The sequence below is a fragment of the Tupaia chinensis genome, unplaced genomic scaffold (assembly GCF_000334495.1).
Source record: "Tupaia chinensis unplaced genomic scaffold, TupChi_1.0 Scaffold000146_1, whole genome shotgun sequence".
NCBI lineage: Eukaryota > Metazoa > Chordata > Mammalia > Scandentia > Tupaiidae > Tupaia > Tupaia belangeri.
In genome coordinates this window covers 17,783,450-17,808,220 of record NW_006159616.1, presented here as the reverse complement: position 1 = coordinate 17,808,220, position 24,771 = coordinate 17,783,450, and the positions used below count along the sequence as shown (strand labels likewise).

Genomic DNA, 24,771 nt, shown 5'->3' with positions numbered 1-24,771 from the left:
AAGAGGCGGGGGAAGCCGGAGTCCAGGAATCCGCCCACGTGAGGCGCAGGACTGAGCATCTGGGGTGGAGCAGGTGGGGCAGCCCGGCGGACAATGTCACAGAGGGGCAGTGAGCAATACGGAGAGAACCGGGAGCCGGAGCCTCGGAGCCAGGAAATGCAGGCAAGTTTCCAAGGTAGGAGGAGAACCAGAGACACGGAGAGCTGAAGGTCAAGGCCAGAGAAGGCTGGGAGCAAAGAAAGTCGAGGCTGAGGGCCAGGTGGAGGGGGTGGAGGGCACCCAGCCAAGGTCACCAGGCCGCATGGTGGGACGGGCACCCTCTCCCCACTGTCATGTTGCCTGCTCAGTGCCTGTTACTGTCACAAAGGCCAGCAGCAGGGTAGCTCGGGTAAGGCAGACCCCAAGGAGGCTCCCTCAGGCTCACTGCGAAGTGCTGAGTGGGCTCCCACCTTGAGGTGGGGATGGTGGGTGGGAGATGAAGAAGAAAAGAGCAGGTGGCAGAGCCAGCCTCTGGCAAAGAAACAGGCACCGGAAGGGGGGTCAGTAGGGCGTTCAGCAGAGGAGGGCTGGAGAGGTAACCAGCCCTTGGGAGAGACGGTCCCACCCCAGAAGGTTCCCAGCCCACTTCTCTCCTCCTTCTTCTCAATCTGGACCCCCCTCACCTACAAGTGTAGCCCATCCTGCTACCCACTCCTCCTTGTAAAGGCCACACTGTGTGCAGAGGGATCCCATGACCTGCTGACTCACTATGGGGCCCAAGCCCAGCAAACAGCCAACAATGGACAGTGCTTATGGAGGGGCTCATGGAGGGATGAGGGGAAATGGAGCTGGGGAGGGCCCCAGAGAGCTGAGGCTCCTCCGGCCATGTCAGGGCCTGCTGGGCCTGCCGGCTCACATACCAAGCCTTGGCCCCTGGTGAGGTGTGGACTCTGCCCACGAAGGGGCAGGGTGGGTGAGAGGGCTCAGAGGAGTACATGGAGGGGCCTCATCCTCCACCAAGAAACAAGCTGCCGTGGGCCGGCCAGCCAGCCAGGTGGCCTTGCTCAGCCACGGGAGGAAGCAACCGCAGCCTCATTCCAGCCTTCCGGAGGAAAGGAGGGTTTAAATGCAGTATGTTTATTTGCTACAGAGGCTTTTAGTACATGCTCTTCTCCTGGAGGCTGAGCAGCGAACACTTGCAAGCTCTGCGTGGGGAGCAGACGCCGTGGGGGTGGCACGGCGCCCGGCGATTGCTCTGGAAGTAGGCCTCAGACTGGCAGGGGCCTACATCGCTCCCACACCACTTCCACAACAGCGCCAGGCACCTAAGAGGCCTGCGCGACTCACCTGCCCGAGTGCTCTGTTCCTGCCCCTCACCCCACACAGGGGCAGGAAGCTCCAACTCCAGCCCTGGGCTCCAGTTTCCTCTTGGTTCCCTCAGTAACAGACACGAGGTCTAATTCAACAAGGAATCGGGACCACCTTCAGGTGGTGGAGGCTGCTGGCCAAGACAGGGAAGCCCCACTCCGATATCAGAGACACAGAAGCTGTCACTCTTGTCGTGCTCACCCTGCCAGTGCCTGGCACCCTCCTGAGTCTGTGCCCAAGGTGGAGACCCATGGCCAGCCCCGGGGATAGCAGCTCTGTGACATCCAGGGCAGAGCTAAGCCTGGTGGCCTGGGGCAGGGGAAGCCCTGCCCAGCCTATCAGGCAGAGCCTGAGGCCTCTCTGCAGTTTCCCAGTCCCTTCACGTGACCTGACCTGATCTGTACCACAACCCAAGGTCGTTGGTCCAACCAGTGGCCAGGCCTGGGCATCGCTGGCCAGGCAACGGGGCCCACACAGTTACAGGATCCCCCAGAAGCCCAGCAGGGCACGGTGGCCACTCTGAGGACACACTCACCACAAGCTGAGGCACAGGCAGTGACTTGCCCTCCTGGCTCAGGGACACATAGGTGAAGAAGGCGCTGGCAGCCCGGTAGCGCTTTTGGGAGTTGTCCACCACGGGGTCTGCGTCCACCAAGACCTCGATCTCCATGGACTTATTGCTTGTGAAGGTCATGCGTCCAGAAATGGTGATGACACAGCCTGCAGAGCACAGGGAGCACGTGTTAGGGCTTCTGAGCCATCGGCACAACAGAGAGTTACAAGTCACCTGGTTAGATAACAGCGGCTTTAGTAACTACTGGGATGTTAAAAATCACAAAGCACAGGGATGTGTTGTTAGTAGCTCATGAATGTTTATGTTGCTGGCAAAGAGACGCTCATCTAAGCAAAAACACAGAGTTGACAGGGTCTTGGTGGCCATCAGCTCTAGCCCCTGCCCAGACCGGGCCTCTCCCCTCACCAGCAGTGGTGGCATCTGCTCGAATGCTTCCGAGTCACTCCTGCCACCCAGGAGCTCTGGTGGGAGCTGGCGACACCCCCTTAGGTTGAGGTCAGATCTGTAACTTGCTGTCCACTCTTCAGCCTTACGGGTACCCCCTGGGGCCTGTCACAGCTGCCCCACCATGCTGTTCTGAGCAGTGAACCTTCTATCACCTTCCCAGGCTGCTTCCCACCCTCTGTGGCTCTAGAGTTTTCAAGCTTGGGCCAGTGTCAGGCCACACTGTCCAGTTGACCATGGTGCTATGTCTCCCTCAAGCCACCTTCTGCACCTCAGTCATAAAAGGCCACCCCTGCCCTCCTGTACCCACTCTTTGGGAGGGTCAGATATGACTGCTTTTTTTCTAACTCGTTGGTCTCACCCACGGGACCAGAGCCTCCTCTGAGCCACTGACTCACACTAGGACCCGCTCCTGGGCCAGGGCTTATTGCTTCCTTGCACCAGCATGGTTTCCTTCCTGACCATGACACTGTCCAAAGTCATCCGTCTCCATAATACACTCTTGGTCTATCCCTCGAGCCAGCCCAACCCTCTGTACTGCCTCCACCATGTGGCCATTACTATCCATCCGGGTATTTGCTTCTGGATCTAAAGCTTCTCTTTGTCCTTCCATCCTCTGTGCATGGCTGTCTCCTACCACCTGGGCCTGGTCTCCCCTTCCCACAATAGGATCTCTCAATCTCGCAGAGCTCAGCTTCTCTCCTCTAATCAGACATGAGAGAATCTGTCTCACGGGTAATTATGGGAGGAATGAAGATAGACCAAGTGCGGAGCTGGCACCCAGGGAGGGAGGCACTGAGCAGTCATCACCCTGAGGCTGCACTAGACCCTGGGGGCTTTCCAGAGAAAGTCAGTGCCCCCCCCGCCCCCACCAATGTGCGGCTGGGACTCCTTCACACCCCCAAGCATGGCCTCCTTCTGGGCCAGGCTCAAGGAAATCCCTACCAAGTCCCACTGGAGCTCGCTTCCCAGGAACCATTGTTGGCTGACTTTAACACAGCCCCAGGCATCCCCAGTATCCTAGCTCCATCCAGATGGGCCCCACAAGACATGTTAGGGACTCAGTGAGAGACATGAGTGAGGGTAGCACATGGGAACTGTTAGGGGAGAGGGTGAGCAGGCCAAAGGTAGAAGTGGTTATCCCATGTTAAAAGTACTAGGACATTCCATGCCACATTCAGCTTCATACTTACAGGGAAGGAAGGAGCTATATGGTCACTCACAGGTGCCCTATGAGAGCTGTAAGGTGTGTAGTCAGAGCAACGCATCCATGGTTCACCAGACACACCCTGGGAAGGAGCAGGCCAGGGGCCCTGCTTCCCAGCTGAGGGCCGGGAGACTGGATGGGTCATCTGCAGCAGCTCTGCCTCTGACACCCCTCTCACTGACGATCATATATGAGATCAGGGGCCATGAGCTAGAGGGACAAGCCCTTCCTACAAGAGCAAATAGCACGAGCTTCCTCAAAAGCCAAAGGCCACGAGCCAGGGACGTCCCATCAGCCGGTGCTGTGAGAAGCGCCAACTCCATGGTCCTGGAACACCTGCAGTTTGTTCTGGAGAACAAATGTCCTTCTGATCTTTCCTACGAAAGCCCCTCCTCACCACCACCTGCAGGGCAAAATCCTGGTGGCTCATCAGTCAATTTCTCGGTTAAAGACCTCCAGACACTTCTACCTTCAATCAACAACAAACAATGAAGCAGGCTGATTCTATGAGCATCAGACAAAACCAGACGAGAATGCTGTCTTGGAGAGCCACTTACGATATGTGACACGATGACCACTTCATGAAAGTCAGGAAATGTTCAACTACAACCAAAACCTGAGCCTTTCCACCTGTCAGAGGGAAACATCATTATTCTCTCTCTTGTTTCTAAAAGACAGGGTCTTGCTATGTGATAATCTTTGCCTTGGCCTCCCAGTTGGAGAGACAGGCATGCACCACCATGCCCGGTTCTCAGACAGGGTCTTGTCCTGCCACCAAGGCCAGCTATTTCTTGGAGAGTTTTGGGCTATAGGGCACGTGTGCTCGCCAGAAAGAGAGAGGCAGAGAGACAGAAAGTGAGAAATCACCCCCCAGGAGGGATGGCCACGCTGCAATCCCTTTTCCTCTCGGGATCTTGGGCACGTACATACGTGTCCCTGGTGTGAGTTTAAGCCACCAGGTCCGGGACTTAAACCGTGGTCGACCACATGGGAGTCCAGCGACATAGTCATTACACCAACTGCTAGTCCCACCAAGGCCAGGCTTGAGCTCACACCTCCCAGCCATTATGCCAGCCTTTAGGTTGGACTGGTAGTCGAACCCAGGCCTCCCAGGTGGTCTCAACCTATGGAGCACAGTGTCTCAGCAGCTCACCACCGTGGCTGTGTCCACCCTTACTCTGAATAAGCCTTAAGCTTGAACTTTGGTCGCCAGATACAGTAAGACACTTTCAAACTAGAAAACTCAGTTTGGGGAGACTGCTTGGGATTTCATCTGAAACCCAGGGTTGGAAGATGAATCCTAAGTCCCAGTTGCTAATAGAACCCTAAGTTCCAGGGGTCTCTACTGAGGGCCTCGCATCTCCCAGACCCTCAGCTCAGAAGACACATCCACAGCTAACCCCGTCCCATGGGCAGACTTCAAGAAGAGACCATCACAGGGCACCCTGGACAATTGGCCCCCACCTCCAGGGCCCTGTTCCCGGTTCCAGTCTTTGCTGGGGAAGCCTACCCACAGGTACTATCAGTCAGCTTGAAGACGGCAGAGAGGCTCAGGCCAAATCCTTTCCTCTGACTCCTCTGGGTCCCACTGAGGGTCCCCCTGCAACATCGAGGTCTCCCAGGACCATCGAGGTGGGGGCAGGGTTACTAGCAAAGAGAAATCACCCCCCATGAGGGATGGCCATGCCACAGTCCCTTTTCCTCCATTCTTCTCTTGGGATTTTTTGGCACACATGCACATGAGCAGGCATGAGTTTCAAGTCACTGGGTTTAGGACTCGAGCCGTGGTTGATTGTGTGGGAGTCCACCGCCTTAACCACTACACCACTTGCTCCCCCCGCACGTCTTCTAAAGACACTGCTTACCCACGTGGTTCTACCCTTGCTCTGCAGTCACGCTGATGTCATTTGCCCACATTAATTATGTCATGGAGACACAGGACAGGACAGCAATTTCTGGCGGGGGGCCTTCTGGTGGGGGCCTGAAAGCTTCTCTGCATAGCAGTGCCCCAGGGAAAAGCCACCTCAACTCCAAGGGGGGTTCTGTGTGCCCACGGACCACTCTGCCTAAGTCCTGCAAGAGGTAAGGAGTCTCATAGGACAAGGTAATAAGCAACAATTGAAACAAATCACCCCCTACACTTTCCTTTTTCTGTAGAGGACACATTTGTACTGGGCTAGCAGCTGCTTCTAATACTGTCCAAATGAATAAAATTGGCCATCACGTTGGCAAGAGAGTTGTAATCTTTTCAGCTTGTGGAGAACATGGAATAACAAAGCCTTAAAAAAACCCTGGCCCTTTCTCCCTGGGTTCCAGGGATTAGCAGTTGCACCCGCTCTGACACTGAGCTACGATTGCACTCTGCGCCGACCCTCCAGGGAAAGCCTCATGCTGGCCACCGCTCAGCAGCCCCCACAGCTGAGCCTGGTCTGAGAGGTGGACACTCACACCCTCGTGTGCTCACAAGGACCCCGGCACAGAAGGTACCCTCCTCCACACCCGAGTCCCAGCGCCAGCACTCAATGAGGGGTTGTGAAAGCAGGAAAGCTCGCTGCCAACTCCTTCTCCTGATCCCCACCTCAAAGGGGCCCAATATCCTAGCTGGAGAGGCGGGGACAGAGAGGAGGGCATTTTCTCTTGCACTTCCTTTAAACCACCAAGGACTAGGGAGTCCCTTCTCCCCCTCCCAGCTCTCTGCCAGAGTCCGGTCCACAGGGCTTGGAAGATAAGCTACAGAGGAGGGTAAGGAAAGACAGAGCTCAGGGAGCTCAGGACGGCGGGAGTCCCAGCTGCCTCTCCATCAAGCAAGATTAACTGTGTGTAGGCAGAACCATGGTCCTCAAAGATGTCCAAGGTCCAGAATCTGTGACCTTAGTGGCAAAAGGGACTTTGCAGATAGGAGGAGACTGAGGACCTTTAGAGGCGGAGCTTACCCTGGATTATCTGCGTGGGCCCAATGCAATCACAAGGGCCCATGTAAGTTAAGCGGGAAGCAGATAGGGCTTAGGGATCTTGGACGTGGTTGGCTTTGAAAGCGAAAGAAGGGGTCACAAGCCAAGAACAGGGTTCCACTGCATGTTTCTCCACTTAATATGACGTTTCCACGTTTCAAGCAGAGATTGTGATGATGAAAATGTCAGAAATTCAGAGTTCCAAGGAAAAATAACTGAATTCTGAAGTCAAGACAGGCCAGGGCCTGACAACTAGTCACACAGAGCATGCGGGGCTCCTGGGGAAGGATGATGGGGAGCAGCGTGTGGAAAACAATGACCTTGTCCGATACCTGCTATCGCTTTGTCAAAAGTATCCAACCAAAATGAAGGGACACACTATTGCATTCTGAAACTAGTCAGTCTCTCACGTGCTGGTACCAACTACCTGATGTCTAGCTGGGTCTGAGAGGGCGAGGAGCTAAATTTCCCTTGTGAATTCTGGAAGAGAGCAGAGTCCTGTGAGTCCGAGGGTGCTCCCTCCCACCCCGCCACATGCAGACTTGAAGGCTGCTTCATGAGAAGGTTCTGCACCCAACCCTGGACGTCCCAATTTGTACTGAAGGCAGAGTGGGGATATCCAGGCCTCAGGGTGGTGGCCACCTGGTGGGGAAGGCAACCCCTTCTAGAGCATCGGCCAAGAGCAACACGTGGCACCCTGGCAAAGACGGCCAAACATGTAGCACTTAGGGGTGGAGCCTTGCCCCCAGAACCTCCTGCGACAATGGGGTGGCTCCGTATCTGCCCTGAGCCATGCAGCCACGAGCACATGTGGTATCAAGCACTTGACGAGTGGCTAGTGCTGCTGAGGACCTTTGTACATCTTGTCTGATTTTAATTATAACTTAAGTAGCCATGCACGTCCTGGCACCACTGTATGGGGCACGACAGAGCCTCTGGGCCAAGGCTGATGAGAGGAGCATGGCACAGAGCACTGTCTTCATGGGGCTCCACTCCAGACTGTGAGAGCCCTAAGTGATGTGCTCAAGCTGCCTTGGAGAGCCAGAAGCCCATGGGCAGCCGTAGGAGCACCAGCTGCAACCACCCCTCAGCTCAGAGCCCAGGGCCAGCATCACAGATGGAAGGAGCAGCATTTGATCCACGAGGGCACAGTTCTATCACCTGCAGCAGGTGCCTGGTGGTGCTCAAGCCAGGTCATCAGGCGACACCTGAGCACAGGCTGAGCTCTGGCCCCGGGGCACCACTGCTGGGCCTCCGCTCCCTGCTCCACCACTGACCAGCTCTGTGTCTGTGGGTGGCTTCCTCAACTCTCAGCATTACAACCGCCAGATGGGGAAATGGGGAAAACCCTGGGGCCTGTCTCACTCGGCTGTGGGAGGGACAAAGGGGCTCAGCACTGGGCAATGCTAGCACTCCAGGGTGAGCAGGATCAGGCCCAGTGACGGTATCGAGTGCCTGCAGTGGGCTGGCCTGGGAATTACAGCCACTTTCTGTTTTGAAGTCATTGCTGAGCCTGCCGGGAGTGGCACAGCCCACCAGGGCTGGCAGAGCCCCAGCCCGACTCCCCAGCAGCCGGCATCTCTCCCAGAGCGGCAGTGGTTGGATTTCAGCAATGTGCCAGGGATTTGGGAAAGAAAACAAAATAATAAAAAATAACTGCTCCCAAACTTGAGAGGTCGCCAAGTGTCTCAAAGTTGAGAAACAGCTCAGCGTTGAAACTCCATAAAGAGCCATGGCAATGAACTTTCGTAAGAAAAGCATGGAAATAGTGAGCCAACTTTGCTATTTCTTACATAACACACCCCAAAGCCTTTTCTGGAAAATTCCTCACTTATCACCCTAATAATAAGGGGTGATATTTCCTCCACGAGAAAACTTGAGCTCCCCTTAACACTTCTCAAACCATTATAGCAAAAGAATTACGTTGCCGGGAAAGTCATGACACATTTTTCTATGTTTTCAAAAGCAAAACTGCGTCATGACTTTCCCAACAACATAGCGTTCCCCCTTTCCCCTTTTTCTTTTCTCTCTCTCTTTTTTATTTTTTTTATTTTTTAGGTTTTTGCCATAGGGCACATGCTTTCACTGGAGACAGAGACAGGGAAAGTGAGAAATGACCCCTCTAGGGGGATGGCGACTCCGTAATCCCTTCTCCTCCATTCTCTTCTGAGGATTTTGGGCACACATGTGCATATGCCTGGCATGATTTTCACGGCGCTGAGTGTGGGGCTTGAATTACGGTTGGCTGAGGTGAAGTCAGCACCTTAACGACGTGCCATCTGCTGGCCCCTCACCCTCCCCTTTTTTAAAAGAGGTTTTTGTCTTAGAGCGCATGAGCTCGCCAGAGACAGTGTGAGGGAGAGTGAGAAATCGCTCCCCAGACGGATGGCCATGCCACAATCCCTTCTCCTCCTGGGATCTTGGGCACACACGCACGCGTGGCTAGTATGATTTTCTAGCTACCCACTCTGGGATTCAAGCCACGGTCAGCCGTGTGGGAGTCCAGCGACATAACTGCTATGCCATCTACTGGTTCCATCCCTCACCTTCTTTTTTTAATAGCTGCTTTGGCATTTTAATTTTTTGGAGATGTTTTTGCTATAGGGTGCGTGTGCTCACCAGAAAGGCAGAGACATAGAGACGGAAAGCGAGAAATCACCCCTAGAGGGGATGACTATGCCGCAATCCCTTCTCCTCCAGTCTCCTCTCAGGATCTTGGGCACACATGCACACATGCCCGGCGTGAGTTTAAGCCACCGGGTCCGGGACTTGAACTGCAGTCGACTACATGGGAGTCCAGCGACATAGCCATTATGCCAACTGCTGGTCCCATCTCTACTAAAATACAAAGTTGTAGGGGACAGCGGGTGGTGGGGTGGTTGAGGCCTGGGCTCCCACATGGCTGACTGTGGTTCAAGTCCTGGACCTGGCAGCTTGCTTTCTCAGCTCCCCCGTCCCTAATGACTACAGCAAGTTAAAAAATAATAAATAAGATAAAATAAATAATTATTGGGGAAAATAAAAGGCATAAGTACCTGGTTAGAAGCAGGTCCACACAGCTGAGCTTGATCTGCTACCCCAAGGGATGCATGGCGCTTTGCCCTGTGGCCGCTGTGGGTTCTGTGTACCTTCTCTTGGGCTGTGCCTGGGAGCCCCACCACAGCCCTCTTGGCAGAAGGGCAGGTCTAGTTAGCACAGGGCTGTCATAACCCTCACTATCCCTGGCACCTCCATCAGCTCTGGCCCAGGGAGCGCCATGTGCCTTTGCTGGGTGAAGAGCCCTACGAGGCAAGTGGTCACAGGTCATAAGTCAGAGGCAATGGGGTTGGATGAGATCTAGTCTCGGGGCAAAACACTCTTTTCTTGTCCCAAGTGCCCGGGACAGTTTAACCTGGCACAGATCTGCCAGGACACACAGGCAGTGGAGGACTGCACAGTCAGGCCCAATGGACTCGGAATGAACATGGAATGTCACAGGAAGTCATCAAGCCCGTGAGCAGAAAAAAGGCAGGTGACTTTGAACATGGAGGTGGCGTCTGGATGGCTGGCAAAGGTGAGGGTGGAACAGAGGTGGGCTCCTGTGGTCTAGGCCAGAATGAGGGGCATCCAACTGGACTTGGGAACAGCAAACTGGCTACCTGCTAAGAAGCCAGGCCACTCTGCCTGGGCCACTTCCCTCAGGGCCATTCCTTCTCCGAGCTGGACAGAGACTTCACTGCCGGCTCTCTCAGGGAAGGCCCTGCATCCGTGTGGACCAAGGGGATGGGAAGAGGCAGCGTGGGGCACAGAGATTTCACCAACTTCATGATTCTGTGACTGAAATGAGTTAGTGTCCACCAAAATTAGGTTTTAAAGGTGAAAAGCATCTGTGTGAGGTGAACAGTGACCCCCCAAAGACGTATGGACTTTATTTGGAATAAGGCTCTTTACAGATATGAAGGTTAGCATCTTGAGACAAGATCATCCTACGACGAGTGTCCTTACAAGAGGCAGGAGAAGACACAGACACAGTGAGGAGGCTGCTGAGTGCCTATGAAGGCAGAGATCAGAATGACGCAGCCATAGATCAAGCAATGTCAAGGGACACCTGGAGCCACCAGAAGCCAGGAGACGCAAGGACAGAGCCTCCCCTAGAGCCTTTGGGGAAAATGCGGCCCTGCCAGGGGCGCCTTGATTTTAAACTTCCGGCTCCTAGAGCAGGCAGAGAACACATTTCTCTTGTTTTAAGCTGCCTAGTTTGTGATGATTTGTTGGGGCAGTCCTAGGAAGCCAACATGGCATTCTTTATAAATGTCTTTTCCTTTAAGAGAAAAAAGGGAGAGAAGGAGAGACAGAGAGGTATTTGACAGGGTCTGGCCGTGTCATAATCCTCCTGTCCCAATCGACCAATCAGTTCAGATTTTTAGCTCATGAAACCAAATTGGCAAGTTCAGGTTGGTCCAGGAACCGAACCACGTTGCAGCACTACCTGCATGCCAACATGGCTGGACCGACCAGCCCCGCACTCCTTACAGGACAAAGCTCATGCAACTCCAAGGCAAGTTTCTGGTGCCGCTGTCAGGCCCCCAGGCGCTGCTGACACCACCTCACACCACCACTATCACGTGTCCATCACCATCCTCTGGCATGGCACACGGTCTGGCCCTCACGGCCTCCTTCACACTGCCACGTGAGGTGAGAGGACAGGGCCAGGGGACAGAGCTCAGAGCCAAGGGCTGGACAGTCGAGCATTTGAATGAACCTCAGCAGAATCACTTCAGAAAATCAAAACAGAACCGGGAATGTCACAGTCAGCCTCATCATGAGGCCCCTGACATCCCTCAACAGCGTGACGTCAAGACTCCTGAGCCAGCAGGACCCGCAGCCCCACACCCCAGCCAGCCCTGCAATGCAACCCCCACCAAGGCAACAAAATGAATGAGATGAAAATGAATTGCTCCAACATGACCACTGGCCTTTGGCCTGCAGAATTGACAGGGAAATGTCACAATCCCCACCCTGAAGCAGACACAGCCTGTGTGTCGCCAGACACCTCAGCTCCCGGAAGTGACCCGGACAGACGCCAGAAGAAACGAGCTGGAGACTGTGCATGGTGACATTCCCCCAGCAAACAACAAACAAGGTGTGACAGTGCCTGACGGCCCCTGGAGAACACTGGCCCAGAACAGGCCAGACGCCATGACTGTCAACCCAATTTGGCCCGAATTCCTTTGTGTACAAAATAAGATGTCACCTGAGAAAACGGCAACCATCTCTGTGCTCCCAGTGAAGAGGCCTGAAGGCCATGCTGTGATGGCTACTGAGATGGTGTGGGAGCTGAGGGGGGACCCCGCCAGCCTCTCACCACAACGCCACAGCTCCTCCGACGGACAGCTGGGTAAGCTGTCCCCATGGCTACTCGAAGGAAGCCAAACCACTGTGAGGTGTTCTTCCAGAACTTAGGGCAGCTGACAACGAAGATCCTTACCTCCATTTCAGAATAAATGTAACATTTTAGAAAAGAAAAGCCTTTGTCAAAGCAGCTCCTGGATATAAGCTGCCCTGATATCTGCTGGGTTGCTAAAGTAATCCCTAGAAAAAGCACTCAACTCCAATGACAGTCTGGTTTTCCCTCAAAATGAATAATTACTGGCCCAGCTATGGCAGTACAACGTTGGATGCTACTACTTGGCAGGCCAAGGCCACAGGGGAGGTCTGGGTTCAATTCCTGAGCCATCCTAAAACCTGGGCACCACAGCATGTCAGTGTAGTCCAAGCTACTGGAGAGGCCAACGCAGATCACCACATACGAGACCCTGTCTAAAAATCACACCAGACATGTACACGTGTATGTACAAAGAGAAAAGTAAAGATAACAGTAATTCCACTGCCTGAGAACCACCATAGACTTCCCTGAACCTCCCTGAACAGTTAATTCTGGTTAGACAAGGAATTGAGGGCAGAACTGACCACATGGTACCCATCTGTAATCCCAGCTGCTCTGCAGACTGAGGCATGAGAACTGCTAGTTTGAGGTTGGCCTGAGCAAAATACTGAGACCCTGTCTTAAAAAAAAGAAAGAAAACAAATACAAACAAACAAGGGGCAGGGCAGGGAGACGGCCAAGGGCATGGTAGTTACGGTGGCTGGATCCCACATGGCTGACGGCTCAGTTTGAGTCTTGGACCTGGTGGCTTGAGAAATACTGAACACGTGTGTGCGCATGCCCAAAATCCCCAGAAGAGAACCGAGAAGGGATTGCAGCATGGCCATCCCCCCAGGGGGTGATGTCCCTCTCTCTGTCTGTCTCCCTTGAATGTACACACTCTATAACAACATTAAAGAAACAAACAAACCAATGGAGGGGGAGGAGTTTAGACAGGAAGATCCCCAGGCTTCCTCCTTTCCAACAAAAGTCGACCTTTCATTCTCTAGGTGCTTTGCTGGACTGTGAAGAACATTTGTTGATTGACTAACATTTAGGAAACTGGCTGTTGGGACCAGCAGTTAGCATAATGGGTATGTCGCTGGACTCCCACATAGTTGACCACGGTTCGCGTCCTGGACCCGGTGGCTTAAAACGCACGCAGGGCTGCGTGTGCGTGTGTGCCCAAGATCCCGAGAGGAGAATGGAGGGGAAGGGATTGCGGTGTGGCCATCCCCCCTGGGGGGTGATTTCTCACTTTCTATCTCTCTCTCTCTGTCTGTCTCGCGAGCACACGCGCCCTATAGCAAAAAAAAAAAAGGAAACTGGCTGTTCCTCTAGAAAAACATGTTTCTTTTTCTCCTTTATTCATGATCAAGCATGTGCACATGAGAATGACAAAGAGAGGGCACACCCTCTACAGGGTCTGGTCCCACCATAATCCCTTTCCTCCTGTCCTCCAGCCGTCAGATCCTGAGCACTTGGCACAGGCCCGGCATGATTCAGGCTGAATGGACTGGGGACTTGAACTGTGGTTGCCATGTAGTATACAGCTTTTCTTGAGCAGCGCATTAACCCTGTGCCATGGAGTCTGCCAGTCTGCTGCTTTTCTAACTGGTCTTTTATTTTTTTTTGGAGAGGTTTTTTGCTATAGGGCACATGCGCTCGCCAGACAGACAGAGACAGGCAGAGAGACAGAAAGCAAGAAATCACCCCCCGGGGGGATGGCCACACCACAATCCCTTCTCCTCTCAGGATCTTGGGCATGCATGCACACGTGCCCGGCATGAGTTTTAAGCCACCGGGTCCAGGACGCGAACCACAGTTGACTACATGGGAGTCCCACGACATAGCCATTACGCTAACTGCTGGTCCCTCTAACTGGTCTTCAAAGGATGTTGGGGGTCAAGTGATCAGAGCATGTGCCACGGGATGCAGCGCATTTTCCACTGTGGATTTTGGATGTGTATTTAATGACGCAGCCTTAACCGCAGTAGCTTAGCCAGGCAGGAGTTTCGGCAAGAGAGAGGCATGAAATCAGGATAGGATGGACTCCTTCCTTTCTCAGAACGGGAGGCCACCACAGCACACAACGTTCAGAGCACATGATACTTAAGGCCCGTGGAGAATAAGCTGAAAAGGACAAGACCCGTGTTTGAGGCAAATCCTAAAATGACCTTGTGGTCTGTTTGTGGCAAACATCCGTCAGCTAGAAAACGACTCTGCAAAGGCAGGAGCAAGCTGCAGAGCATCCTTCTCCTTACTCTAACCCCCCCATCTGGCGAGGGCAAATGCAGCTCGCTCCGGGTTACAACAGGAGGGGAGGCACCGGGGCAGTCAGCTGCCAGGTGTGTTCTGCGGTGCTGCTGCCAGAGAGCAATGGGGGTGGCCAGCCACCAAGGTCTCCACGAGGACTCTGGGGGCCCTCGACTCAGGCCGTGGTGGGCAAAGGCACAGTGAGGAGAAGCAAGCTTGCACTTTTACTTTGTCACCTCCCACACAAGGACTGGTCTCAGCTGCCAGCTTTCTCCAAGGAGCAGCTTTATCTGTCAGCCATCTTCAAAATAAGCGCCAGGTTCTGGCGACTCTGACAGCCCCTGGTCCCACAGGAAAAGCTGCTTTTCAGGGGCTGCAGAGCCTCGTCTCGGGAGGTCCAACACAAATAGACATGGCCATGTGTCGGGAGGGAACTTCACTCTACATCTGCAGATGAGCAACACTAGGAGACAAGCTCGGTGAACTGCGCTCCTACCAACTGAGGAGGTCTGGCCTCCCGGATCGGCAACTGAACCCCAGAGAGGGCGAGCACCGTGTCTGGGTGGAGGCTGGGACTGAACTGGGTTTCTGTCATGGGGAAAAAAAGCAGAATCGGCAAGGCTGGTCTGAGTAATGCAGGACGAGCTGGGGCAGGAGCCTCCCAATGGGCTTCTCTGTATTGATCCTGCCATTATTGAAATCATGATTATTTATTCTACCCCCCCAAATGAAATATGTCCCCCACGAGGTGCGGTGGCCATGGTCACAGTAACTGTGCACACAGGACCTTTATAGAGCTCTAACCTGGAACACTGTAAGAGAATGAGTTCATGCTGGTCTTCAGGAAGATACAGTCCCCAGTCATATCAGAAATACAGATTTTACCAGATTGAAAAATCGAATCAGTGAACGTTAGTCTCACAGATGCATTAGCAAGGACAAAGCAAAAAACCTTGGCTTGCTGTTTCTCATAGCAAATGGATAGACACCAGGGTCCAGGGGACTTCGGATGCAAAAATGTGATTGATGCAACGGACCCAGGCAGCCAAGAGGCTCACACTCTCCCTTATCTTTATCAGGAGAGTTCTGTTACCTTTTCTGATCTTGTCGTGAAAGTTAATGGCGTCCACAGAAGCTGTGACTATGTTGGTCTTGCAATGGCGTGCAGCCACGATCCCAGCCACTTCGTCCATGAGCTTCATGGTGACACCTGCATAGAGAAAAGGGCACGTGGTAGGTGAGACATGGAGAAAGAAGAGACAGCTTCATATCGCGGAGACAAAATCACAAAAACTAAGCTCTCCCACGACCCACCAGTAAGGGCTGCAGCAAAGAAAGGGAGGTACAGCCTGCAATGGGTGTCGGAATGCTCAGAATGCTTGATGATGCTTGTTGAACCTCAAGCTTTTAACTTGTTTTTTTTTTTTTTTTAATTTTTTTTGAGCTTTTGCAAATGACCATGGTTAATATTCTAGGCCATTCACAACATTCCAGCCTTTTTTCTATCCTCTACAGACATCTTATTCCTGCCAGAAAAGTTTCATTACAATATCCACTGAGATGGCTGCAATCAAGTCAGACAGTAGCAAGTGTTGGCGAGGACCTGGAGAAACCCTGCAGTGGAAAATGGTGTAGCCACTTTGGAAACAGTTTGGAGTTTCTCAAAAGGCTAAACTCTGGGGGACCAGATGGTCCAGCAATTCTACTCCTGAGTATATTTCCAAGAGAAAAACATATTTTCAACAGAAATACGTATGCCGTTTAATAACAGCATTACTCATAACAGCTGAAGAGTGGAAATGACTCCAAAGTCCATCAACTAGTACACGGATAAACAAAATGTGGCATATCCATACAATGGAATGATGCAGCGTCATGTGAATGGACCTTGAAAAGATCATGCTGAATGAAAGAGATCACGCACTAAAGTCCACATACTGTATGATTCCATTTATATAAAACGTCCAGAAGAGACAAATCTATAGAGACAGAAAGGGCATTAGAGGTTCCCTGGGGACAGGCAATTGGTGGGGCGGGGGTGGGAGGATGTGAACGTGGGAATGACTGTCATTGGGTACGGGGTTTCTTTTTTGAGATGGTAAAAATGTTCTAAAATTGACCGTAGTGGTGGCTGCACACCCCTGGGAATACACTAAAAAAAATCAATGACTTGTACATTTTTAAGTGGGTGAACTGCGTGGTGTGTGAATTATGTCTCAATAAAGCTGTTATATAAAACAAACAAAAGCAGGCTCTCTGAAAGAACACTGCAAAGCCAAGGTGCCCTTAAATCCTCGGGCTGCAGGTGTTTGCTCCTGCTCATCCTCTTCCCGTGATGGATCCCTGCCGTACACAGGCTGGTCTCCCTCGCCCTGTAATTATCCCCCATGCAGCACCCACATTATATTTAATTCATTGTTTAAAATTTAGGGCATCACTTCTATTAGGTTGAACTGCATGAAATTGCTGATATTCAATCACGTTAACCTACAAAAGCAGCAAAGTGTGATATCATTGACCTAATAGCTATTGGAGATCCTAGAAAGTAATGTGCATTCACCCTAGCATACCAGATGACTTCTAGAAACCCAGAGAGGCAAAACACCAGACTCCGTCCCACTCACGAAAGCCAGGCTTCTACGGAGTCATGTTTAGGGTAGGAAGGTGTCTCAAATGCCGTAGGGCCCAGCAGGTGATGAGGGGACGTGAGGAAGGTTGGTGGGGGCCAGCCAGGACCCACTACCATGGCCCCTGCCTGCTTGCCCCATCCCTGTTTCTTCAACAGACACAGGAAAATAACGTGCCTGTCCTGCTTGAGTCCAACTCGAGCCAACTGTAGTCTAACCTGACTTTAACTAACTGTAAAAAAGTATGAGCAATTAGGGACATTTGAAAACTTACCGGATATTTGATATTATAAACTTTAAATATATTTGGGAAGATTGAATAATGGTATTGTGGGTGCTAAAATTAGAAAGTTATCTTTTTTTAATAGAGATTTTTGCTATAGGGTGCATGCACTTGCGAGAGAGACAGAGATAAAGAAATAGAAAGCAAGAAACTCCCCCCTCCCCCAGGGATGGCCATGCTGCAATCTCTTCTCCTTCATTTTCCTGTTGGGATTTTGGGCATGCACGCACATGTGCCCTGTGTGATTTTCAAGCTGCTAGGTCTGGGATTCCAACCATGGTTGGTCACATGGGAGTCTAGTGCCTTACCCAATACGCCACCTGCTGACCCCAGAAAGGTATCTTTTATATACCATACCTGAGATTTGTTTCAAAATGTTCTAAAGTGGTGGTCCTCAACCTTCCTAGCTCCGCCTCATGGAAGACGATCTCTCCAGGGACCGGGGAGTGTGGGGGGTACGGTTTTGGGGATGATTCAAGTACACTACATATACCAATCTACTGTGCACCCCACCTCCACTACTACCACGCTGCAGTGGACAATGAAATAATCACACAATAGGACTCACACTCCCATAGAATCCAATACCATTGCTGACTCAACAGGAGGCAGAGCCCAGGTGGCACTGTGAGCGCTGGGAGTGGCTGCACGCACCGTCTCTCTCACTCGCCTGCCACCCCGCCATTGCACAGCACGTTGGACCACACTGGTCCACGGCTCAGCCCCCGACAGGTCGTGCACTGGCACCAGCCCACAGTCTGAGGTTGGAGACCCCTGCTCCTGCTCTAAAGGGTACCTCCAGGTGCTGACAGCCATAGAAGCTGGAAGATGGATACCTGGAGGTTCAATAGTCTTTTCTGTCTTTTGTGTATATTTGAGCACTCTGATAATAAGTCTTCTACAAAAATGAATGTTCTTGATTTTTAAAAATATTTTATTCCACTTTATTCATTTTTTTTTAATTGACCAGAGAAAGATAGAGAAAGTGAGAGAGCAAGCCACCACGTCGAGGACTCAAACTGCAGTCGGCCACATAAGAGTCCAGCGCCCTTAACCACCATGCCACTTGCAGGCCCCCAGTGTTCTTGGTGTCAAAAATGCTTTTATTACTATGACGTCTCCATTTCTCCATCCTGTCAAGATTCTGGGCACACATGCATGTGCACCTGGAGTGTTTTTCAAGTCTCAGGGTCAAAGATTTGAACAGTGACTTTTCTTTCTTTCTTTTTAAAGAGTTTTTGCCATATAGGGCAAAAGCACACACACTGAGCGTCTGTGCTCACTGGAACGGGAGGCAGAGAGATTGGTGGGGAGGAGGAAAAAGAAGAGGCAGGTCGGCACTGGCTGCGGCCCTCACGGACGCTAGTGTATCTCTTCTCTCAACTGATGCGGAGAGGTACCTGTAGGCTCATTTTTCAAACCAATGATAGAGGCTCCAAGTCTCACCAAGGTCCAATTCTAAAGGCAAAGCTCAAACAAAAAGCTGGGAAAACAGATCTTTCGCAGGGGGAAGATTCATGGGTACCAGGTTTATCCTCCAGTGAAAGAGACATTGCTCAGGGCAGAGCAGGGTGACTTGGGCTGCAAGCCACGCTTTCTTTGCTTTGTCTTTGCTTCGCTTTTGTAAAGAGTCTCTCATCCTTATTTTAAGTCATTACTGGAAACAGACCGTTGCAGCCTTGCCTAAGCCACCAGAAGGCTCTCCTGGTCTTCCTTCCTATGCCAAGGGCCTCAGTGAAGTCTCTGGCCAGCCCAGGTACAGCAGGGGAGAGGCATCGAGGACTTCAAGGAGGAAAAAACACACAACAGAATTTGGGCCATCATGTGTCAGTGTCTGCGGCCTCCTTGGCAGGCACTCTACCCACAGGAGAGGGGATCCTGACTTAATCACAACTTTGGCTGCGTGTGGACTTGCCCATGCCCACTCTCCAGGCTGAACAGGTGGGTGTGAATCCCCACCCTGCAGGGATTGGAGTCCTCCCATCATTACCCAGACTGTGTGAGTCCCTACTTTCCCCTCTACTAAGGAGGGGCTTTAGTGCTCACCCCTCTAACCTTGGGTGGTGGCAGGTTATCCTCCCCGAGCCTATAAGGTAGAAGGGGGCAACTGCACCCACGCAGGGTGATGGAGGAGCAAAGCTGATGGGCCAGGCAGCCACTCAGTAATGACAGTGACTGTCCTAAGACATCGGGACTCAAAGGACATCTGTTGAACTGATTGCCAATTTAATTGGGGGCTTTGGGGAGAGACCTGAGGGGCAGAGAATGAACAAAAAAGGAAAAAGAAAAGCGGTATCTCAGAAGAATATCGGGAAACGTGCTGGATGGGAACCACACACACCCTGCTTGGATGGAGCAGACAATCGGCCTCGTGCTGACACCCCCGTGTGCAGGTATGATGGATCTCACAGGGAGTGAGCGCCCGTGCACAGCTCCAGGCCCTGAGCGTCACAGCAGCTGCACAAGCGGCCTTGCTCCCCAGTGCAAGGTGGTGGTTTGGAATTTGGAGGCATTTTCCCACAGACTCATTCCAAGTACAATGAGCAAACCAGTTTCTGATGGTGTTTGGATAAGCTTCATTTGCCATGAGATGGCTGAAATTTACATTAAAATAACACTGACAGAGAACCTAGAGTACTGGAGATGAAGCAAACATGGTTGAGCACAAGAATGGTGACAAGACAGAAGACAGGATTCCAGCACAAATGGGTGTGTTGAGGGGACACATTTTTTTTTTAGTTTGTTTGCTATAGGGTGTGTGTTCTTTCGGGGGCAGCGGCAGGGGAGAGTGAGAAATCTTCCCCCAGGGAGTTGACCAGACTGCAATCCACTATCCTCTCAGGACTTCAGGCATGCATGCATAGGCACCTGGCATGATTTTCAAGTCGCCAGATCCAGGACTTGACCGTGTAGTCAGCCATGTGGGATCCAGCCACCTTAATCTCCATGTTGTCTGCTGGTCTGAGGGGGCACACTGTTTTTTTTTGTTTTTTACCATAGGACATATGTACTCGCTGGAGAGACAGACGGTGAGAAGGAAAGTGAGAAATGATCCCCAGGGGGATGGCCACACTGCAATCTCTTCTCCTCTTGGGATTCTGGGCACACACACACACCCAGTGTGGTTTTCAAGATGCCAAGCCTGGGACAGCCATGTGGGAGTCCAGCACCGTAACTGCCACACCGCCTGCTGGCCCGGGGGCACACTTTGAACTAGACGGATTTCAGGAGTCTCCGACTCAGGGGTGCTGCTGTGGCTTTCCTTTTTTTTCTGGTAGAGACGTGTCATCTCCTGCAAACTCAGCTACCGTCAGGGTCCTTCTCAGAGCCAATGAGACCAGCAGGATTTTTCAAGAGAAAAATGAAGAAGGGGGACCAGCAGTTAGCATAATGGCTATGTTGCTGAATTCCCATGTAGTTGACCGCGGATTGAGTCCTGGACCCGGTGGCTTCAAACACACTGGGCGCATGTGCATGTGTGCCCAAGGAGAATGAAGGAGAAGGGATTGCTGCATGGCCATCCCCCCCGGGGGGTGATTTCTCGCTTTCTGTCTCCCTCTGTCTTTCTGGCGAGCGCACGCACCCTATAGCAAAAACCTCTCCAAAAAAAAGAGAAGGGAACACCAAAGTGGAATCAGGAGATAGAACAAAGTGGACACACACACGGAAAAGCCACGGCACAGATGGGAACAGCAAACAGGACACCGGGAGCAAGAGTTGGCATCAGGGAGGGTTCTGGGCCTAGCACGGCAAGGGCAAGGCACGTGGAATAACTCAGTTCCCTGGAGGCTGGGAACTTCGATTTGCTCACTAATATACACCGAGTAACAGACCACGTTGGGCTCTTCGCAGGGGGCACCAAGTAGCAGAACGCTGAAACTCAAAGGACAGCAGCCTTGGGAGCCAGATACGGTACTGTCTCCATTGTACAAGCCAGGAATCATGGCAGTCGTGTGTCCTAAGTCACACCACTCGGGCAGAATGGGGACCAGGTCTGGCCAAGGGGCAGCAAAGACCATGCTTCACTCGCTCTTAATCCTGGTCCTAGACTACCCAGAATCTGCAGTGGGATACTTTTCTTTTTTTAAAAAAATTTCCCAGAGGGTGTGTGGTGGGGGGGATCCCCAACAGGACATGGTCAGGCCACAATCCCTTCTCCATTTCTTCACTGTGTCGGGACTTTCTGCACATATGCACACACACCTAGTGTGTTTTTCGAGGTGTCAGGGCTGGGATTGGAATGACATGGTCAGCCTCCTGGCGCCTCCTGAACTGGCCACCAGATGGAATTTGGTACGCGGGAAATGGCTGCCGAGCAGACGAGTCAATCAGTGAGCACACGGTGAGTAATGGGCCACAGCCATCCCAAGCAAGCAGCTTCAGGGGCTTCGTGTAGAGCTCCATATTCAGCAACCGCCTGGCTCCAAAATTCATCACAGATGGGGCCAGAAAAAGACTGTTATCCTCCACAGAAACCTGAAGCCAGGTAAGCAGGTGAGGTGGATGAACTGCTGGATAACTGAGTCTATATTAAGAATTAATAGTGCTGGGACCAGCAGTTAGCGTAATGGCTATGTCGCTGGACTCCCATGTAGTCGACCGCAGTTCGAGTCCTGGACCCGGTGGCTTAAACTCACGCTGAGCGCGTGTGCATGCGTGCCCAAGATCCCGAGAGGAGAATGGAGGAGAAGGGACTGCAGCGTGGCCATCCTCCCTGGGGGGTGATTTCTCGCTTTCTAGCTCTCTGTCTCTCTCTGTCTGTCTGGCGAGCGCACGCGTCCTATAGCAAAAACCTCTCAAAAAAAAAAAAAACAATTAATAGTGCTATGTGTGTCGGGTAGTGGCATTTAAAGGACAGCCTGCTCCAACCCCAACAGCCAACATGCAAATCTGAAATCGGTGAAGAGAACTAAGATTAGCCGAAAACTTAATACAAAAAGGACATCATTGGCTACACCAATAATGAACAGGTCAAGCCTGGTGGGCTGAGTTAACGGGATTCTAGTGCCCAGGTCAGAGGGCTGGCATAATCCCATCGTGCATGCCTGTTATCAGATTAAACTCCAAACCTGAGGTTTTATTCCAGGTACCAGGAGCAGCGACTACTAAGTGGTGGGTGTCCAGGACGCTGAAATTTCCTACCACTCCGCCACACAAGTAAGTGTTCGGGACACTGGGTCTGCTCCATGGGTAATGGGCAGAGGGCGGGTGGAGGTGCCCTGTGCTCCTAAAGGCTCTCACCTGGACGACTCTCTGTCCTCTCAGTCTGTACCTGCCAGGAAGGCCGTGGTAGGGCCAATGGGGAGAAGAGACAGCAGGGTAGATTTTAGGGCTCATTTAACAGAAAAACTTTCTGGGGAGAAAAATTAGAACTGACCCATGGGGCCAGCAAGTGGTGTGGTGGGTAAGTCGCTGTACTCTCACATGGCTGACCACAGCTCTAGTCCAGGACCTGGGGATGAAAATCATGCCGGGCACACGTGCTTGTGTACCCAAAATCCTGAGAAGAGGATGGAGGAGGATTGTGGCGTGGCCATTCCCCCCTGCACTGTGATTTCTCTCTCTCTCTCTCTCTCTCTCCAGCAAGAACATGTGCCCCATTTTTTTTGGGAGAAATATAAAAAAAAAAAAAAAAAAAAAAAATAGAGAAAACAATGAGGTTAAATGGCCTATACAGAAATAAGATACTAAAACCCTGACATACGCTCATCCCATCACGACATGTTTATAAAGACTGTGACCACAAAGTTCCCTCGTCCATGACTACACACACAACACGCACATTACACAGCAGCACGCTGACTGAGGGAACTTTGTTTAAAAACAAACACAAAAGCCAAAACATAGAAAGCCACCATGCCTGACCCTGGAAGTCACCATCTCCCCTCTATATTCTTACACTTTAATTAAAAATACCAAGTGCCAGGGTTTTCTCAAAAATGCTACTTTTCAGGTTCCTACTAAAAAGCCTCATCGATTTCTTTCCATTTAGCACAATAGGAGCTGCCAACGCCAAGGAAGTAACTTTGGCAAATTGCAGTCCGCCGTGGGCTGTCCTTATTACCCGAGATTCGTAATTTAAAAGATGACAACAAAATTGTAGGAGCTGCTGTCCTTGGAGATGGCCTTCGTTTCAGGAATTATAGGAAGGAAAGAAATCAAGACTTGCTTGGCCACTAACAGATAAACACGGGGTACCCAAGATATTTTTGAATCTAACATTTAACTGCCCCCCCTTTTTAAATATCGACAATATGTTGACTGGCTTAAAAATAGAGGCTTAATTTTACTTTCCCAAGGCCTGGCTGGCTGACTGGGTCAGGCTACAAACCCACGGCAGCAGCTCATAGCGGAGCCCTGGTGCCGCTCACGGCTCTGTGGGTGGCGATTTCAGATGCCCCCATTTCTATATTTAATCCCAACTGATGGAGTGTGGGTGCCAGCCTCCTATATTAAGAAACGATAGTAACTTCATCTTATTTTAAATATCTCACCCTTTGATGATTACAGGGTTATTCGAAGACACAGCTGAGTGAGAGCCCTTAAGACAGCCCTGCCTTCTCTCTTCCAGGACCTACAGCCTGGCATCTCTGCCAACTGGGACCAAGGGCAAAGGAAAATCAATTAAGATCATTAATAAGGGTTGTTTGGGGCAAGTAATACACGAGTAGAAAAGATGAAATGTCTCCAAGGGCAGTGACTCAAGGCCCAAGGGAGAACTCTGGCAGGTCTCAGGCCAAGGGGTTCCCATGTGCCCGGAGCTCAGCGGACCGAGGAGACGGGAAAAGCGCAGTCCACTCTTATGTGCCTTATTCCTCACGTCTGTCTCCGAGAACCTGAGCTCACAACTGCCTTCTGCGGTTTGAGTGGCGATTCTTCCCTGTTTGTTTCAAGGCAGCAAAGGAAGAAGAGTGCACACACTCATGTCCCAACTGCCTGGGGCCCAGGCAAGGGATGCCAGTGGTTACGCACAAGTCCCCACACCCACCACTGGGAAGGGCAGGCCGGTGGGAGGCTGTGGCCTCAGCCTGCAGTCTGTGAAAGCAAGGCTATTTCTAGGAAGGCCAAGAGCCATTTGGTGGGATGTTCACTTCCTCCGAGTCTAGACTGGAGTTGGGGAGAGGCTAAGGTTTAAAGATTGTGTTCGCCATGTTGAACAGGAAACCTGTTGCCAGAGGCCTCTGCCATGGCACCCAATGACCGCTGCTGAGGAGGAGCAAAGCCTGATTCAAAAAGAGACCCTGCACATTCAGAGGCCATTCCCTGCTACATGGCTGGCCGGGTGTCTTAAACAAACACAGTATTCAGGAAGCAGATCTATGCCACATGGTTCAAGGACAACGCACGGGGTAGCAGGGACAGTCTGGGAGGAGGAGCAGAACAAATGAGGTTTGGGGATAGGTGTCGGAGCGACCAAATTTCAATCTCTCTCTCCAGCTGGGGAGAGGTTTTGGCAGGTTGAGGGCATCTTGGGGTTCAGGTTGGTGTAACCAGCCCCTCTCTCCCACCTGGAGCAACTGAGGAGACACGAAGCTGCTGTTTGGAGCTCCTGCTGTAGAGAATTCCATTTTCTTTTTTCTTTTTATTTAAAGGATCATTTATTTAATTTTATTTATTCATTCATTTATTATCATTTGACCAGAGAGAGACAGAGAGAAAGAGAAAGTAAGCCACCAGG

At 51.8% G+C, this 24,771-nt stretch overlaps 1 protein-coding gene across 1 annotated transcript in view; it reads right to left on the bottom strand.

Moving 5' to 3' along the window:
• The window catches only part of ACOT7 (acyl-CoA thioesterase 7), a 139,117-nt gene that overhangs the window by 28,926 nt on the left and 85,420 nt on the right, over positions 1-24,771 (bottom strand). Inside the window, exons 7-8 of the mRNA XM_014586603.2 lie at positions 15,277-15,393; positions 1,883-2,067 (exon numbers count right to left, since the gene is read on the bottom strand). Of these exons, the coding sequence (XP_014442089.2) occupies positions 1,883-2,067; positions 15,277-15,393 (302 nt within the window). The remainder of the gene's footprint in view (positions 1-1,882; positions 2,068-15,276; positions 15,394-24,771) is intronic.